At 47.7% G+C, this 19269-nt stretch overlaps 1 protein-coding gene across 1 annotated transcript in view; it reads left to right on the top strand.

Moving 5' to 3' along the window:
* LOC138452929 (zinc finger protein 777-like) overlaps nucleotides 1–19269 on the top strand; it is a 161080-nt gene that overhangs the window by 95104 nt on the left and 46707 nt on the right. Inside the window, exons 4-5 of the mRNA XM_069605290.1 lie at nucleotides 16849–16962; nucleotides 18986–19096. Coding sequence (XP_069461391.1) covers nucleotides 16849–16962; nucleotides 18986–19096 — 225 coding nt within the window. The remainder of the gene's footprint in view (nucleotides 1–16848; nucleotides 16963–18985; nucleotides 19097–19269) is intronic.

The raw sequence follows: 19269 nt of genomic DNA, 5'->3' as shown, positions 1-19269 counted from the left end.
TAATCTATGCACAGCATGTGATCTAAGCAGATTCCACAAGCCTCAGAAGGGATGCATTACTCACCGTAATCGTATTTCTGATGCTTGTATCTGCTTAGATTCACATGCGACCCACCCTTCCTCCCCTCCGAGAGAAGGCGCATGATTACTGGTAGTCTTACCTTTCTGTCTATCTGCTTGGATTATCTGTACTCCCGCTACGTGTCAGAAAAAATACAATCTGAGGATCCTAGACGCCTGAGGGATCTTGGGTACAGTGGACGTCACACTAGGGATAGTATTACTGGCACGCCTGTGTCGACGCCCATTTTCGAGTTTCGAAAAACAAACTGTAATACTCCGCAGCTTCCACTAGATGTCGGCCTATGCACAGCATGTGAATCTAAGCAGATACAAGCAGATACAAGCATCAGAAATACGATTACGGTGAGTAATGTATCCCATATATAAGACCAATGGGGTCTAAAGGGTTAAATGCACAAAGTATGTCGACAACCTAGAGGGGGAGAAAACAGGTAGCGCAAATAGTCTTTAGGCCCAGGTCCGCATCAATAACACACCTAACTAAGAAGAAGTCCAAGCCCTACGAAGAGAGGAGCCTTGTGCTCAATAGTACATGCTATGCAGGTGCACGCGCTTGTGCCAATGGGCAGGATCGGGTCTCTTCCAGGGTCTCTAGCAGCTCAGGAAGGTGGATGCGGCGATGCAGAAGAAGTTCCCACTATTCAAGAAGGACCTCCACTGGAAGGCAGAGACAGTTCGAGAGTGCGGGGATGGGGTCGCTAGTTCGCAATAGCGGTGGAAAGGAGAGGGACCTGCAGGGGCCACTCGTGCGTAAAAATGGGCTCTTTCGCTAGGGGCCACCGGTTGGGGTATGGAGTACTCACCGCTCCCCGACGCAAGCAGACCCAAACTTCTCCAGTGCGATCCACTTCGCTGGCAGGTTTGAATGCGGCAAAAAGGACGTCTCGGCAAGAGGGTCACAAAGGCAGCAAACTTGCACAGGTCGTTGCCGCAGCAGGGCAACACGGTAACCGCGAATACTCCAGTCCGGGCGCACTCGTCTCACTTCAGACCTGGGAATGCCAAGTGTACGAAAGTCAGTGTGAGGGTGCCATGGACGCAGAGTTTTCAGTATACCAAGTTTCGAGGGCCTTCTCGAAACGGCGGCGGTGACAGAGCAAAGGTCCTGCGTAAGATGGTCAGCCCTCTGGTTGGCCATGGGACACTTCCGAGAAGGCTTACTTGCAGGGTTTGGTGACGGTGCCGAGAATAGTTGGTCCCACTATTCCAATGGGTCGAAGTGTCTTCGCAGAACTTCTTGGACGATGAAATGCAGAGAGGTCCCACGGGACGACAGCGGGCTCAGGGTGCCGAACCTTCCAGCGGGTCACCAGCGGTTCCTCGACTCGGCTTCTTGTTGCAGGATACTTGGCTACTTTCCGTCGTTCGGTGTGAACTCAGGAGATCGATATGGTAGTGGTGTTTTCAGCCTCCTCTTATCCAAAGTTCCCTTCGTGCCAAAACGGAGAGGACCCAATGGGGGATCTGCTCACAAACACACACTCCATACGTGGACCAATCATGGACCACGGTGGTCCCAGGCATTCATGGCACTCCAGATTCTCTGGCACCCAGGATGTGTATTGGAATCAGACATTCCAGCCCACATACTTGGAGGTACTCCACAAGGCATGCAGAAGCCCACGAAAGCATTGGGATTCGCAGGAAAGTGTATGACCAAATAAGGATGGCCCAGGGTCGGTGTGAAGATACTGGTGGGGGGGGTGTCTGTACTTCCGATATCTATATGGTAGAGGAGAGGCACAGAGGACCCCAGCCAAGATTTTCAAGCGGTAGCAATGGACGAGCAATCAAGGCCTAGCTTCTCGGGCGGTGATGCAGGCTGGTTCTTAAGTACAGTGTAGTCCCCGAACCCCCACAAAGGAATGTCCACACACTGTATTACTGAAAACAGTCTTTATATAATTAATATTCAAAGGTATGTACACGATCACAATAACGCACTTTGTACTCGGAAATCAACAATGATAAATATATACAATTCTAATGTGGTACCACCAATGTTATCGAATCTCATTAAAGTGCATTAACTGTACGGTTAAAATGTCACACAGATCAATAACGAGGAAACCAGCAATAGAGATAGGAAGGAATGTAAGCTGGGTGAAACAATAGGCAGAATGCCGGCCTATACCGATAGACACAGTTCTGTGTGGAGATCCCCCCCCCAACCTGGGCAACCTGTAAAATGAAGATATATATAGCACAAGCCCAGTCCATATATTGTTCAATAGCCTTATTTCCTCCTATTAAGGTTTTACCCCCCCAATGCACCTGGTGGAGTAGAGTTCTTCGTAGACGCATTGAAGGATCCTTCTTGAGTGACTCCCTTTAAAGCGGGAGCCACGGATCGTCGAGAGGTGTCGAAGATGGTGAACTTGACGGCGGCGGCGATGAGAAGTTCAAGGGTGCTGAGACCCCGATGTCGATCCAGGCGGTGCTCGTCAGCGACGTCCTGCGAGGATGAGGTGTGCGGGGCACCTCAGCGTTAGATTGTTCAGGACCGCAAAGAGTTTCAGAAGAGCTGTGGCCCAACAAGGGCGTCGAGTCGTCTAAGTCTTTGCGGCCTTTAGGTGGCGGGAAACTCACCGGCGGATTCTCCTCAGCGCGTTGGTCGTCCTCGACTTTCTCCGGCGATACAAAGCGGTCAACGCTTGCGGTCAAGGGAGTCCTTGGATTAAAATGTTCTTAGGCAAAGGAGCGGGCGGCTCCGGTCATCGGCGGCCCGGCGTCAAGTGGTCCCCACGGCCGGGCAACACAACTTCGACAGGCCGCCAGCGGTTACACAAACCTGCAAACCCTGGTCGACGGCAATAGACTTCGACAGCGGCGAAGTCCGGGTGCTTTGCTTCGTTCTCCTCAGCGGTCCCGTCTCGGGTCGGCAGCCTTTCGAGGATCTGACGTCCAGGGAGCTTTGGCGAAGGTTAGCGGTGGTCGATGGTCCCTCTGAGCACGGGAACCAGGTTCTCTCTCGGATCAGTCCTTGACGAGTTCGGCAGCTTTCAGATCATATCGCAGCAAATGCAACAGCAAGTCTTCTTCTTCCAGCTGGGTGTCGAGGATCAGCAGTTCCAGTTACTCTTAAAGTGTAGACACAGCTTCTGAACGCTTCTGAAAAATTTCCAGTGGTGAGAGGTCCCCAGATATACTATCTTGTCTCTCATCCACACTGCTCGGTCACGCTCAGCAGCCAATCAGGCACACAGTGCATTCAGGCCATCCTCCTCCCTCTCAGACACTCACAACAAGGAATGTGGATTGGGAAAGTACCCAGCCATTCAACACTACACACTGCATTCAGGCCAGTTTTGGGCAGGGATGTCTCAGTCTTTGTCTCTCATACCAGAAACCAGACAGCCACAACAAGAAGTGCATATTGGTCACACACTCCATTCACCCAGGTCCCACCCACAGGAGGTACCCACCACATACGTCACTGGGAAGGCTCCAGTCAGCCTGGACTGGACTTCACAACACCACCATGTATGGAACTTCCACCCAACAGCCAGTCAGGGGGAAGGGACAGAGTCAGGGCTTCCCAGGACTTTGGGAAAACAAGGTAATGGGTAATAGAAAGCAAGAGGCCACAGGGGCTATTTTCCATCAGGAATCAACTGATTCCAATGGCAGGGCCTGGGGATCCCAAAATGGAGGATACTCAGCGCACCTGTCAAATTCAGCATGGAGCTGCCACCAGCCCATACCCTGCTCTGCGGCCACCCACAGGTGCCCAAAAACATACACTAGGGGCACAGGGTTGTATCCCCACCCATGGGCGCTATAAGGGTATTCCACGGGTCTGTTCACCAAACCAAAAGAGAGAGAGCTGCACCGCCAGGAGTCCCACATGAACTCCTGCGTGGAAAATACGACAGAACACATGATAAAAAGGCAGTAAAGGACAACGATACAGAGGTCCTGTCCCTCCGATGCATTTCCAGCATCACAGTCGGCTCGACCTGGGGAAGGTGAAGGGGCAAGATGGCCAAAGGACAGGACAAAGAACCTCATGGCACGGCCATTTGAGAGCCAGGCCACCTATTCGTGCCAAATGCGGTTAACCTGGCAGAAAAGCGTTAAAACGAATCGAAAAGATAGCTGCCACCAGTCCTGTCCATGACACATCTGCACAGTTCATAAAAAGTCCAGCGAGAGTTTCTAGGGCCTTAGGAAATGACTATAGACCCCAGTGTGCTGTATGGTAAAATACATTGCACACTTGTTACATGTTGCACAAAAGCTGCAACATGAGGAACGGACTAAGGGAAGCACAAGTCTCCCAGTACTGACTGTCTTAAGGGCATGTCAGTTTCCCCATAAGAAGTGAGCGAAAGTCCAAAGGAGTGCAGCTGAAGGCTGTGCTTCTCTGGCAAAGTCAGTCAATGGTGGCTAAACAGCAGCAAAAAGTTTGGGGGTTTACGCATGGAGGGAAAATTAGATACAATTATGAAATCTTTCCTAACAACAACCTTCTGAAGGGAAAATCCTTCACCACCCCTGCAGTAGAGGCCACTCTCACCAGACTGATCACTGTCGGGGTGGGGTGCTCACCTTCTACACCACACCGCCCACGGCACATGGTCACAATCAGTAGCAAACAAACGCATCAATCCGTAGAGCTACTAGCGGCATTCAAAGCCGTGAAAGCCTTTCAGACTCAACTTCAAGGGTAGACTGTTGTAGTCCTTAAAGACGGCTCCACAGCCATGTTTTACTTAAACAAGCAGAGTTACTCACTCTCCGGAGATGTCCAAACTGTTACAGAGCATGTTCCTCCTTTTACATAGATTTCCAGGGGAACACAATATTCTTGCAGACGTGCTCAGCAGAGGCGTTCAGCTACTCGTAGAACATGAGTGGTACCTGCATGAACTAATTCCTGCAGCGTCTTTGCAGAATGGGGACATCCAGACAGCAGCCTCTTTGTAACACTGGAAAACACACAATGCTGAGACTATGCCTCCAAGTATCCACAAAAGCTGTCGAAGGGGAACAGTCTCTGGATGAAATGGTCAGGGAGATTTGCTTATAACTTCTCTACTCAACAGGATCATGCACAAGATGCACCAGGAACAAGTTAAAATCCTGATGGCACCAATGTGGACCTATCAGCCGTGGTTCCTACATCTCATGAGAATCGTTTTGCCCTCCGGTGAAGCTGCATTGCCCCTACAACCTGCTGTCCCAAGATTAGGGGACACAACACTGCATCCTTGCCCTCAAACTCTCAACTTAGCAGCATTGCTCCTGCGGGTCATAGAGTTAAGTCCTCTCCACCGCCTCAAAGGTGTATGGGCATTCTTGGAGAGGCACAGAAACCAAATACCAGGCACTGTTATTCCAGTACGTGGAAATGCTTTGTCTTTTGGTGTAGTACTCGTAACATGAACCCAATTGACTGTTCACTTACACATAATCCTTTGTCTAACTCACCTCTTGGACTCAAGACCATTGTTTCCTCCAAGCTGTGCGCATGTGCGTTTGCCCAGCTTCCGTCTGGGTGCCACTCAGAAGAATTTTGGCAGCGCGCACAGACAATTCTTACCTATTCAAAAAGATGTAATAAGGGACAAGCCAGAGCAGATAGCTAATATTTGCTTTCTCTCAAAATGAAGATAAATTATACAACTATTCGTGATCTTTTGGTCCTACCCATTTACGTTGCCCTACTATACAAACGTGACCTTAAAAACCCTAAAAACAGAATACACCCACAAGAGGTTAAAAACTAATATGAAAAAGTGGCTCCATGAACATAACATATAACTAAGACATGCCTGCACACATCCTCACCAATGACTCCTATCGTTGATTCTACCACACTTATATTGTATGACTCGAACTCCACCCAAGGCCACATTCAGTTATTACCAGACAACCTTGACTCTGCCTACCTTAGCTCTGCAAAAAGTTACCAGACTTGGATACTAGTCGTGTTTTATGTTGGTTATAATATGAATGACGTTGAAGCACAAGAATTTCTGTTACTCATTGTGCCTTAGCAAAAGCATTACCCACGCTATGTAACCCACGTTTCAGCTCAAATATTGGATACTGACTGTAAGTAAGCAGGCTACTACATTGTGTAACCTCATCCCACGCTTCCTATTGTTCGTACATATGTCACACAAGTACTTTGAGCCCCCCCTTGCAAGTTAACACATTATAAAACTCGTGGTAATTAAGAAATTGGTTCAGCCTGTTTGCAACTGTAGTGAGCTACCTTGGTATTCTGAGATATTGTCAGTGCTTTAGTTAAACTATTTGTTTGCTGCATGTGGAGCTTAGGACATTGCGACTGACCAATGTCAGGAGTAGTATGTAAAGAGAGAAGAACCACAAAGACTCCACTTGTTGCGCTCCAAATCAGAATTGTATTCAAAAAGAAAATTATACAGAATTACTTCATTCCATTTTTTTATGCTTTTTTTCCTTCCCAATTTTTCAATTTAATTCATTCCATTTGTTTTCATTATTTACCGATGTTGGAAAAATGCAGATTCATTTGCATTCACATTTCTTACTTTATGAAGAAAAAAGATGTTCCTTTGTTTACGTTCAATAATGTGGTTAGTTGTTTGGGCTGCCACCCTCTACACGTGTTTCACCATGCTATGTTTTGCATGGTTCTTCAGGAGGGATTTAGGTAGCTTTTATTTATGAGAACACGGTCTGTGTTGCCATTAATGCAGTTCTACGGAAAAAGGGGAACAAGAGAAAAAAAGTTGTATATGACCCTAGTTTGTGTAAGCGCTGCTTTCATTAAATGTCCAATGTCTTTGATTAATTACATAGACAATACTACTTACTTGTGATATGCTTGAAAATGTGATGCGTTTCCTAGGTGCATTCCTTTGTTGCCTGCATAGTCAAGTATTGCTGCTTTAGCAATTCACCACCCGTGCGCTAGAAAGTTGCAAAAACGAAAATCTTTTGTGTGAAAAATATATAAGTAGCGTTTCTCTGCCTGCCTCTCTCTGTTGGAGTGCCTCTCCCCGCTCTACTTGCCTTGGCTCACTCTCTGTGATTCCCCTGTCTCTTCCCCCCCTCTGCTCATTCACTTTATGCCCACTTTATATCTCAGTTGTGTGGTATTCACTTGGAGCCGCTCCCCCTGACTCTACTCCTTATGTGGATCCCTAACGCAGTCCTGCCTAGGAACCTGCCGCCCTAATCCAGCTAGGAAGGGTTTTTTGGTGCCTTGCGGCTTTTTCCCCCTCAACCGGTCTGCCCTGGTTTGGGGGCCCCCTTGGCCCTGGGTCTGAGGGGCAAGGTGGCTCCCCCCCGAGGCAGACCTCGTCTACACTCAAGAGAAGAGACACTCTGGAAGAAGTGATTGGAATAAAAGCGGACAAAGAGACTGCAGGTGAGCAGGAGGGGGGTGAAGTTGGCTGATTTGACACAGACACAGTGACACACAGTGACACGTATGTACTTCATAGTAATTGTGCACATGCAGATTAGTGACATTAACTCTACATAATATCATTGTGAGGCTTTACAAATATCCCAGTTAGTGTTTTACTGCTATTATCCCTCATTTTTTTAAAGAAACTTGTCAACTGGTATTGGAGGCTAGCACAGGAGACTGGGAGAGGTATGGATGGGAGCATTATAACACACCTTCGGGCTGAAGAACAAATCAGCAACTTTAAAAAAACCAAATCGGCTGTTTTGGCAGTACACTACAGTGAAGGAAATGTTCATGGTTTCCTGTTTTTGTTTGGCACATTGCCCTGGTTTTAGGGAGTAAAATGGATGGTGTATTATATGCCTCCTAGCCATAAGGCTGGTTTTGAGTAAATGTTGTCACAACTCGCAGAACATGGTCTGGAAAGTGAGCAGAGGCCCAGAAATTCGGATTGTCGTATTCTGTGGTGCAGTTATTCTGAGGCAATTATCGTCTTTGAACAAATTGAGAGGTACTCTGACGCATTCCTTTCAGTTACAATTATTACATTTGCAAAAATTGCATAATGTTTGAATTTGTTGACAGCCACATCAGTGATTAGCGATACTTTTGTCATAAGCATGAGGTTTTCCCAATGGCATTAAGCACTTCCTGCATTGTCTCTGATAGCCACCACTAAACCTATTGTGTATCCTGAGCATGCAAAGCTTTTTGTGCACACACGTTTTTTTTCACTCTGTGCATGAGTACTTTTGGTAGGTACTATGGCATATCTTGAAGTCTTGGACCGGTTCATGATCTCTCCTTATAATCTCATATAAAACACATTTTTTTGTAGCCTATATTTTCAGAATAAGAGTTGTAAATTGTAAAGAATTGTGGTGGTTGGAAGAGAAAATTCAAACACCGGTTTGAATCCCGATACAGCACTTAAAAATCACTTGCTGGTATTCAGCATGTTATAAAAGAACAATTATAAAATTCAGGACCAGCAGATGTCGTGGGGCTAGTTTGCCAAGCGCACTAAGCCTGTGCCTTTTGCCAGCTGCCTTGGCGGGGGTTGCACTGAGAGACCTGCTTTTGTGGAGGGCAGGGGTCTTGCGTCACATGAACTGTGAGTAATACATACATGGGGATGAAGCAGTGAGGAGGGAAACGGTGTCCAGGGAATCATGGGTAGACAAAGAAAAGATTTGATGCATGGTTTACATGGACTGAAAAAAGGAAATAAAATCGGACGTGGATGTACAAATGTCTTGTGTGGTCCTACTTGGTTTTCAGCCAGGTGAAGGATCCCTATGGTTGCTATTTGATGGCGGCAAGGCAAGGCAGAGGGTGTCCTCTTGCAGTCTAAAAGGTGGTGCTTTGCTACATCTCTGAAAGCTTTTTTAGTTCTGGCTGTTAAAGTAGTTATTCTATTGAAGGAAAAATAGAAGGCCTTGGGCGAGCCAAAGCATGATGCCAGCTTAAGTCGCACATTTACATTTATCTTTCAGTGCATTGCCTTCCACAAGAGTCTGTGTCAAGGTGGGAGTTGGTAGCTACCTCCCTGGTGACCCTCCAGCTTATGGTCACTCCCCTCTGCATCACTGAACCAATGAGATGTGCGGGTTTCTTCTGCAGTTGACCCTCTCCCCTGTTGGCTAGGTACACTGTGGGGTGGAAAATTGGTAGTTCAGATGGGAACTTTTAGACCCAGTGATCAATTGTAAATTTCATTACAATCCCCAAGGTTAACTCGCCAGCTCCAACCTAGGACCTGGAACCAGAATCGGCTGCTTTTAGCAATGCATTTGTCACAGTACTGCTCTACTTGGAAGCCCTGGAACAGGAGGGTGCACTGTAATGGGATCCACCAGCACTCGGTGGAACATGCCCTCCGGGAAGACATTTCACTTCTGAATTGGGCGCACAGCACAGCTATACTGTGTATGAAAGAGCCCAGGGAGGTTGCAGGAAAAGTGACCGTCGGGGGTCCCTTGGGTGGGCTTTGTGCTCATTGAGAAAGCATATCTTGGCAATTTGTGAAGCATCTGAGTGGACCATTGGCGACAGTGTGTTCGGGCAGCTGTGATTCTCTAGGGCCACGTGTAGCCCTGTCTCCATAAATGCATGGTTATCTAAGTGATGGGCCTAATTCTGAGGAGTTGGAGTGGGGTGCTTAAATGGGTACGTTGTACGCTTTGTGAGAGCATGTTCACACACCATGCAAGTCATCTTTATAGAAGAAAAAGCAAGACCTAAATCACTACACATACAAGTAAAGTTTGCAAATAAAATGCAATGCGCTAACTAGTATTTGTGAGTTCAGTGAAAAACCTTTGCTATACAGGAAATCGCAATCGTAGGCTAGGGACGTTTTTGGAGTGACCAAAGGAGAGCAGTTGTGCAGATTTGGTAGCCTTTTATGAAAAGGTCCAAACAAGGGTTTCTGGAGTTTGATGGAGCTGAGCCCACAGAAGACCCTTGGTTATGGTAGAGCAGCTCCAGAGAATAAGATTCATGTAAATTGAGAACCCGCCAGCAGCGCTGGAGAGTTAGGAGGACAATGCAGTGGATCTGAAAATGTTCTGCACACAGTCGGCTGGCTGTTTCCAGAAGCAGTCACTGTGCACATTATTTCTCGACCACTGTAGGCTTCAGCCATGACCCACTGGTGCCGGTGAGATGCCTAGGCCCTTGGGAAGGACGATTATTAAAGATTCAGTGATTCCCAGGTCAAGGGTCTAAGCCAGAGCAGCAGAAAGATTAAATGTGAGCAGTGGTTGGAAATGCAGGGTTCCTCTGTTCTCGAGCATAGGGCTCAATTTCTGAGGTTGGGGTCTACCTCAGAGACCTCGCAAAAGAATGATTATTGAGCAAATGTATGCAAAGTAATACTAGAGCAGGGAAAGGTAGACCAGAAGACTTGGCGGTGGTTACAGGACCAGAGGGCAATATGGACCTCTGGCGCTTCACAAATGGAGAAGATGGAACCTGAGCCCTCACCTGATAGCCGTTAAGAAAGATTTCCATATTTATGATAAATCCTCCTGACCGGTGTCCACTGCAGAACTTTTTGCTTTAACTATGTAACTATTCTTGTCCGTAGGTGAAGGGGGATCTTTTCCCCCCTCTCGCCTACTCTTTTACTCAGTGACCTTTTTGTCTCTTCATATTTTATGGTTGAATTTATAATTTCCTAATACCTTTGGGTTTAGGCTGGGTTGCCCCTTTGAGCTCCCCTGTTAATTTCTCTTTCATGGTGAACTACTGTTCCCAAGTAGTAAAGCAGGATTTTCATCCCCTTTCCATTTTGTGTAAGTGAGCCAGCATTCCCCACCTTATATGGAGTGCTTGGGGGGGGGGATGCAGAGTATCCCCTTTCTTACCTGGTAACATTTTTGTTAGAATTATGGGTTTACGTGAATGTCTGGTTGCAGTAGTTTTACCTATATGACTTAGTCTGTATTAGACGCAGTCTGTTAATTTGGCCTCAGCAATGCACAGAAGGGCATAAACGGTGGGCTCTTCTTTTTTTGCCATTGATTGTGTGCTTGCTGTTTCTGAGATCTTCCCCTGACATTCTAGGTAGGAACAACCACAGTGGAAGGTTTGTCTTCGGCGGGAATCCTTTGGATTACCTGTCAAGTCTTCTAATTGTCTGAGAAGGGAGGGAGGAGTCCATAGCTCTGCTGCCCTTTGTAGTTCACCTTGCCTGAAAGGAACCACCTCCAGAGGGAGAGGGGAGCTGGAGGGGCTGGCCGTCCTGATTGAACCGCCAAACCACCCCTTTCTGTAAAATGCAGGGGGAGATTGCAGAAGTCGACCACTGGAGCTGAATCCGAAGAGAAAGATGAAGAAAAGATGGCTGTGGCAATTTCCAGCGACCAGAGAGCCTGCTGTGGAATCGGAGGCTGCCGCACCCTTCCTGCCAATCACCCTGGTGGTCCGGAACATGACCACTCCTACCCAGAGCTGGCGGAATCCACTAGTCTCAAGACCACCTGCGTTTTGAGCCATCCCACGACATGCTGTGACCTTGTTGAGCTGCAATACCCCAATACCCTGAGACCTCGAGCCATTACGCATGCACGGCCTTCTGAAGTCCGAATGGCGCTGAAACTTTGTTGGCATCCTGTTGAACCTCAGAGTCTTGATTTGAATCCATGAAGTCCCCTCACCAGAATGCTGGGCCAGATTATAATTGTAGAGAAAAGCCAGTATGCGGAGTGTTCTTATGTGGCGAGAAAAGCCTATACTGGTAACCAGTCTTGAAATGTTTTGTTATTGTGGCATGGCCATTTACTTGCAAAGCCAGCAGGAGTATGTTCTTACATGGGAATACTGGCATATACTGGCAGAGCCAGAATGACATGCTTTCATATAGTATTAGTACTGGCATGATGCACAAAGATAACATGGGTATGTTCTGATATGACTGCAGGCAGATATTGGTGCAGTATATATGGTATGTATGTATGTAAATATGTGTGCATATATATTTCTCAGGCTTGTGGAATCTGCTTGGATCACATGCTGTGCATAGGCCGACATCTAGTGGAAGCTACAGAGTATTACAGTTGTTGTTTTTGAAACTCTAAAAGGGACATCGACCGGGCGTGCCAGTAATACTATCCCTAGTGTGACGTCCACTGTACCCATGATCCCTCACACGTCGAGGTCCCTCAGATTGTTTTTTTCCGCCATTCTAAACGGACGCGTATAGCAGAGTTCCTCTTTCGGCGTAAAGACACTGACTTATTTAAATTCTTTCTATCCTTTACTTCAATGACCATCGAAAACATCACGCCGGTGAAGACAAAGAAACTGCTGTGGAACGACTACAGCAGTGGACCGTTCGGCCTTGGAAGGCCTCCCCAGGCCTTGGCCCAGACAGTAGGGAGAGAGGGGGGGGTGTCATCTTAGGATGTATTATGCCCCTTTTTCTACACTACTTTCGCCCAGCTGCCACAGTTTGTAGTTCTGGACAAGACCCCATTTAAATTCTGCCGCAAGTGCAATCGTAAATTTCTGTGGGTCGACAAGCATTTAGTCTGTAACTTGTGTCTCTCAAGTGACCACGTCGAAACGTCTTGTCAAGCGTGTAGACTCTTCAAGCCCAAGACTTTAAAGGACCGCTCCACAAAACACTGGGCCCACTACGCCAGGCAGCTCGAGGCCATGGAGGTCGGAGGCGCTTTCAGTGATAGCAGCAACGCTGCCGTTTCGGATGGCGAAGGCGACTGGATAGCTATGGCTACCCAAGCGCAGGCCCCCGACCCCGGAGGGCAGGCCGGCGGCCATGTTGTGGGGACTACATTCGGCGAAAGCGCATCAAAATCGCACACCACTAAACACATAACCCCAAGTCGAGACTGGACACATGGGTCGAGTGTTCGACAACGCACGACACCCAGAGAAAGGTCCATTGAGTCCCTGTCCTTTGAGCGTTCTCGTTCGAGATCGCCGCACGACAGGACCCAACCTTCGAAAGACAGCAAGGGTGTTGCACGTAAAACTCCCTCCGAAGGCCGGTCGTCCGCAGACGAGGCTTCGGCCCTTCCGAATCCCGAAAGTCGACGCTCGGCGGTAGTAGGCCCCAAACAGTCGGATAAACACAGCTCTGGGCGAGAGGGGTGTCAGGGGGAGACAGTACATAAGTCCTCAAAGACCCCTCATAGGGATAGAAGCCCTCATAGGGGAAAAAACATCTCAGAAAGAGAGCCTAAGGAAACTAGGCCCATCCCTAATAAGGACAAACCTGTAGAGACTAGGCCTAAAAAAAAAATCTGGGGTTATTCCTCCCACAGATGAAGAATTAGGAATTCCTTCCCAACTCTTGGTAATACCAAGTTTGGCAGAGCACTTTCAAATTGACTCCCAAGACGTGTAGGAGGATAAAGACTTTGTAGAACAGATCCTTGGGGACAAGAAAATGGTGGCACAGTTTATTCCTATACTCAAGTCAATACAGCGCAAGATACAACCGTCAGAAGCCCTTAACATCACACAGGCTGTGAACCCACGTGTAGAAAAGCTTTTTAAACCCGCACCTTCAGACCCACTGTAAATTAGAGGGCAGCTGAAGCCAGACTCGTTAGTTGTAACTAGAACTAGGAAAAGAGCGGGAACCCCTTGCTTCCTCGCAGGCCCCACCCGACAAGGAAAGCAAAAAGATTTACATCATGGGTAGGAAAGTCTCCTCCATGGCTTACCAAACCATAATTGCAAACAATGCTACCCTTTTGGCCAGTTATAACTGCCACAAATGGGAGGAAGTGTCGGCTCTACTATCGTCTGCTCCAGAAACACTGAAATCCCAGCTAGCACAGGTGGCTGCAGACAGGAGGGCAGTGTCAAGTTGCTTACTTAAGACCAACCTTGATGCGGCGGACAATGCCAGAAGAATCATTGCTCAGGGTACTGTTATCGAACATCATGCGTGGCTGCAGCAATCAAGTTTCAGGCCAGAAACGCAGGCCACACTAACATGCCTATTGAACCCAATGTGCTCTTCGGCAAGGCCGTCGATGATGCCCAAAGACGGCCAAAGACGAGTATAACACTCTTAAATCATTGGGCCAGCTCACCAACAAGCCACCCGGCCAAAGGGGTAATGACAATTTTCGCCATTTTCACGGCCAAGGTTACAGTTCAAACCCAGGTTCCTCCTGGGGAAATAATCAGTCAGTCCTCCCAGGGCTATCCTAGAGGACAACGCAGAGGCGGTGGAAGGGGCAACCCCTCTAGAGGTGGCGCCCCACCTCAGAAGCAGTGCTCTCCTATGCCTCTCCAATAGGAGGGCGCATTTAGCTGCTTCACCCACGCATGGGAGGAAATCACCTCAGACAGATGGGTGCTGTCCACAGTAGCAGGCGGATACTGTATCGAACTTCTCCAACGACCACCCCCCACGACAGAAGATCCACTCAAGAGAACAGCAGCATATCCTACTCGAGGAGAGCCACTCTTCTAATAAAGGACGCCATCGAAGTTGTCTCTTCCAACCAGGTAAACGGGGGTATTTATTCAACTTACTTCCTTGTGCCAAAGAAAGATCTAACAATGTGCCCAGTATTAGATTTGCGCCCTGCTAGATAAGAAAATTCAGTAGATAAGAAATCAGATTTGACGGGAAGCAGGGAACTTCTGACAATGTGGTGAGTTTGAGGGACATCCTGATCAGGGTGCAGAGGGGGGTAAATGGAACAGTCACCGGGGACAATATATAAGTGGACACACATAGATTAAGGACAATAAACATTTCGACATGTGTAAGTGCAGATGTGTGGTACTGCCATATGTGTTGGGGATGTGCACATGATGGATGAAATGATGGAGTGGAAGCAGAAAATGTGAGGGGCAGAGGCAGGTTTGAGGCAAGGGGAAAATATTGGCTAGAAGGCAAATGAGAGAGGCGCTAAAAGGATAACTGAGTCAAGGAGGTGGGCTTTTAGTTTGGTTTTGAACCAATCGGTGTGGACTTTTTCCTAAGATGTCCGGGAAGAGAGAATTCCATGCAGGTGTAGCAAAAAGAGAGCAGATGCGAGAGGAAGCACATGGAGGATGAGATGCCACAAGCGTAGTCGGGGAGGCAGAGCGGAGATTCCGTGAAGCCTTGTAGAATTGGATAGAGGAGGATAGATACAGTGGTGCCTTACCGTGGCTAGATTTGTGAACAAGAAGTTTAAATCTGGCCCGGTTTTGCATGGCCTGCCATGTAGCTTGCTGACAGTACGAGGAAGTAGATGTGAAGTGCGGGAGTGTAAAAAAGTCCTGGTAGCAAAGTGAATGATCTTGCTGTGCATAGAAAAAGCATAGTTTGGGAGACCAAAGAGGTTGCTGGCACAGTAGTCCAGTTTAGAGGAGACAAGTGTGGTTAAGAGGTGCTTGGCAGTGTTGAAAGGAATGAGGTGCCTGATTTTCCTAATATTTAGGAGGTTGAGGTGAGCTGCCATTGCAGTTTTCGAGATGAAAGTAAAGAACGTGTGAGACTGTTCATAGATGGCGCCAGGTTTTCTAGATGAAGAGCAGCAGGGTGGGAGGGGAAGGAGCTCAGAGTATTTTGCATGGAAAAAGAGCCCCTCTGCTTTGATAGTTTAACATCTGAGTGTACAAAACCATCCAATATTTAATGATTGAGCAATCCGAGCTGGAGACCTCTATTTTCTAGTAAATCCTGCTGGGTTTCATCTTGTTCTGGGGCAGTGTGGTTTCCCACCTGGCCCTAGAAATCTCCAGGGCTTGTGAGAACTGGATTTACCTTTTTCACCACTTCGGGAGAACTGCCTACTAACTTTGTACTGTATTCCTTGGGTAAATTCAAAACTTAACCTTAAACCCTTCTGAAAGATACTCTATTGAAGGGATGTGTAACCTGCAGGCTATCCAGTAACTTTCCTTCTGAAAGATTCTCTAATGAAGGGATGTGTAACCTGCGGCTATCCAGTAACGTTCCCTTCTGAAAGATAATTTAATGAAGGGATGTGTAACCTGTGGCTATGCAGGAACTTTGGACAATGACACCAAGTGCTCCAGATAAGGTGCAAGTATTTTAATCCCAATTTTTTAAAGATGGGAGTAAAATGATTTTTTAGGGAGTACAAATGTAAGTTCACTTAACATTGAGAGTATTTTATAAGCGAGTAAAAATGTTTTAACAGACATGTTTTTGTAATATTATTTCTTTGAACCCAGAATGCCTTACTTCTGATCAGGCAGTGCACTATTGGTCCAAAGATATCCCTGAACCTGTGAGGGTGAAAGCGGTGGCACAAGATTCTACATGTCTTTTTCCTTTTTCGTTGTTACAGAGTTTTTTTTACTCCCTATTTTTGGGGAGAATTTGCCACATTTTTGGGAGAAAAAGTGGCAGATGCACCCCTTATCTGTAGGGCTGATGTCACGTATGATCCCTCACCTTTGACTAATTGTTGGGGCTAATGGGAATTGTAGTCCGAAACCTGAACGGTGTTCTTTTTCCTGGGTTATCACTAGGTTCCTGGAGTCTGGGTCCAAAGACTTGAATGTAAGCCGTTCCTCCCTGATTTTCTCTTCATTGTTGCATGGTGGTATTAGGAAAAGCCTTGTTTATTCCCCCCCCACCCCTCCTGGGGCTACTAATGTCCCACTGTCTGCCCTAAGAACGGCATACATCCTTGTGACTAGCACCACCTTTGATTGATCTTGAGTGTGTGTGGTGTTGCTGATGCATTATGGGAAATCATGCTGCTGTTGCTTAATGTACCACTTCAGGGAGCATAATGAGCCATTCTGACTAGTACTGTAAGCCTAAGCTAATCTTGCAAAGTGTAACCCTGGTGCCGGGTCCTCTTTCTGTGCGGCTGTAAGCATGTGTCTTTATTTGGCAGGTTACACCATTGCCAATCCCGACGTGCTTGTCCATTTGAGAAAGGAGGAGGAGGAGCATCTTCGTGCCTGCCGAGACTCGCAAGGACGAGAAACCATAAAGGAGGAGAGCACGAGTAAGGGGGGGGAGGGGCTCGAGTCCCGCAGTGAAACCTGGGAGTTATGCGCACAGACAGAGATTGCAATGTGTGCATTTCACAAATAGAATGCGAGAGCAATAAGGCAGATGACTGACAGGAACATGTATTTACTTATGAGATGAGACAATAAATAGTAGACTGGGTTGTGCAAAGAAGTTCGAGGTGTGATGCAGATGCACGACAGGGGCATCTTGCTAATGTCACTGTGGCACGTACTTGTGAGGCAGTCTTCCCTACTCTTCTGAGGTGTGATGCAGATGCACGACAGGGGTATCTTGGTAATGTCACTGTGGCACGTACTTGTGAGGCAGTCTTCCCTACTCTTCTGAGGTGTGGTGCAGATGCACGACAGGGGTATCTTGGTAATGTCACTGTGGCACGTACTTGTGAGGCAGTCTTCCCTACTCTTCTGAGGTGTGATGCAGATGCACGACAGGGATATCTTGGTAATGTCACTGTGGCACGTACTTGTGAGGCAGTCTTCCCTAAGGTGTGATGCAGATGCATGATCGGGGTATCTTGGTAATTTCACTGTGGCACGTACTTGTGAGGCAGTCTCCCCTACTCTTCTGAGGTGTGATGCAGATGCACGACAGGGGTATCTTGGTAATGTCACTGTGGCACGTACTTGTGAGGCAGTCTTCCCTAAGGTGTGATGCAGATGCACGACAGGGGTTTCTTGGTAATTTCACTGTGGCACGTACTTGTAAGGCAGTCTCCCCTACTCTTCTGAGGTGTGATGCAGATGCACAACAGGGGTATCTTGGTAATATCACTGTGGCACGTACTTGTGAGGCAGTCTTCCCTAAGGTGTGATGCAGATGCACGACAGGGGTATCTTGGTAATGTCACTGTGGCACGTACTTGTGAGGCGGTCTTCCCGAAGGTGTGATGCAGATGCACGACAGGGATATATTGGTAATGTCACTGTGGCACGTACTTGTGAGGCAGTCTTCCCTACTCTTCTGAGGTGTGATGCAGATGCACGACAGGGGTATCTTGGTAATTTCACTGTGGCACGTACTTGTGAGGCAGTCTCCCCTACTCTTCTGAGGTGTGATGCAGATGCACGACAGGGGTATCTTGGTAATGTCACTGTGGCACGTACTTGTGAGGCGGTCTTCCCTAAGGTGTGATGCAGATGCACGACAGGGGTTTCTTGGTAATTTCACTGTGGCACGTACTTGTAAGGCAGTCTCCCCTACTCTTCTGAGGTGTGATGCAGATGCACAACAGGGGTATCTTGGTAATATCACTGTGGCACGTACTTGTGAGGCGGTCTTCCCGAAGGTGTGATGCAGATGCACGACAGGGATATATTGGTAATGTCACTGTGGCACGTACTTGTGAGGCGGTCTTCCCGAAGGTGTGATGCAGATGCACGACAGGGGTATCTTGGTAATGTCACTGTGGCACGTACTTGTGAGGCGGTCTTCCCGAAGGTGTGATGCAGATGCATGACAGGGATATATTGGTAATGTCACTGTGGCACGTACTTGTGAGGCAGTCTTCCCTACTTTTCTGAGGTGTGATGCAGATGCACGACAGGGGTATCTTGGTAATATCACTGTGGCACGTACTTGTGAGGCAGTCTTCCCTAAGGTGTGATGCAGATGCACGACAGGGGTATCTTGGTAATGTCACTGTGGCACGTACTTGTGAGGCGGTCTTCCCGAAGGTGTGATGCAGATGCACGACAGGGATATATTGGTAATGTCACTGTGGCACGTACTTGTGAGGCAGTCTTCCCTACTTTTCTGAGGTGTGATGCAGATGCACGACAGGGGTATCTTGGTAATATCACTGTGGCACGTACTTGTGAGGCAGTCTTTCCTACTCTTCTGAGGTGTGATGCAGATGCACGACAGGGGTATCCTGGTAAATTCACTGTGGTACGTACTTGTTAGGCAGTCTTCCCTACTCTTCTGTTTGCTCAGCACACTTGTCAGAGCACTCTTAGGCAAGACTAGTCTAAAATGTGTTTTCTTTGCTTTTGTAGCTCCGTGCCCTATTATCACACCCGACATATTATTGCGGATTAAACTGAAAGAAGAGCCGTCTTACAAGAGCAATCTGTGCACCGTGTTAAGGGAGAAGCGCCGAGATCCCGGTGAGTATGTGGCCCAAAGCTTGTGCAGATGGCACTCTCCTGCCCAGGGTCCTTAGCAACCCCGAAAGGGACACTTGCCGTATGCTGCCAGAGAACAAAGGGCTTTACGGTCTGGACTAGTCAATCGGCACCATTGCTGTCTGCAAGCCGACAATGGGACCAGCCTCTGGGGG

Source organism: Ambystoma mexicanum, chromosome 4p, assembly GCF_040938575.1.
Source record: "Ambystoma mexicanum isolate Mex_15411 chromosome 4p, UKY_AmexF1_1, whole genome shotgun sequence".
Taxonomy (NCBI): domain Eukaryota; kingdom Metazoa; phylum Chordata; class Amphibia; order Caudata; family Ambystomatidae; genus Ambystoma; species Ambystoma mexicanum.
Note: the sequence above shows the minus strand (reverse complement) of the source record. Positions and strands in the feature narration are given on the sequence as shown.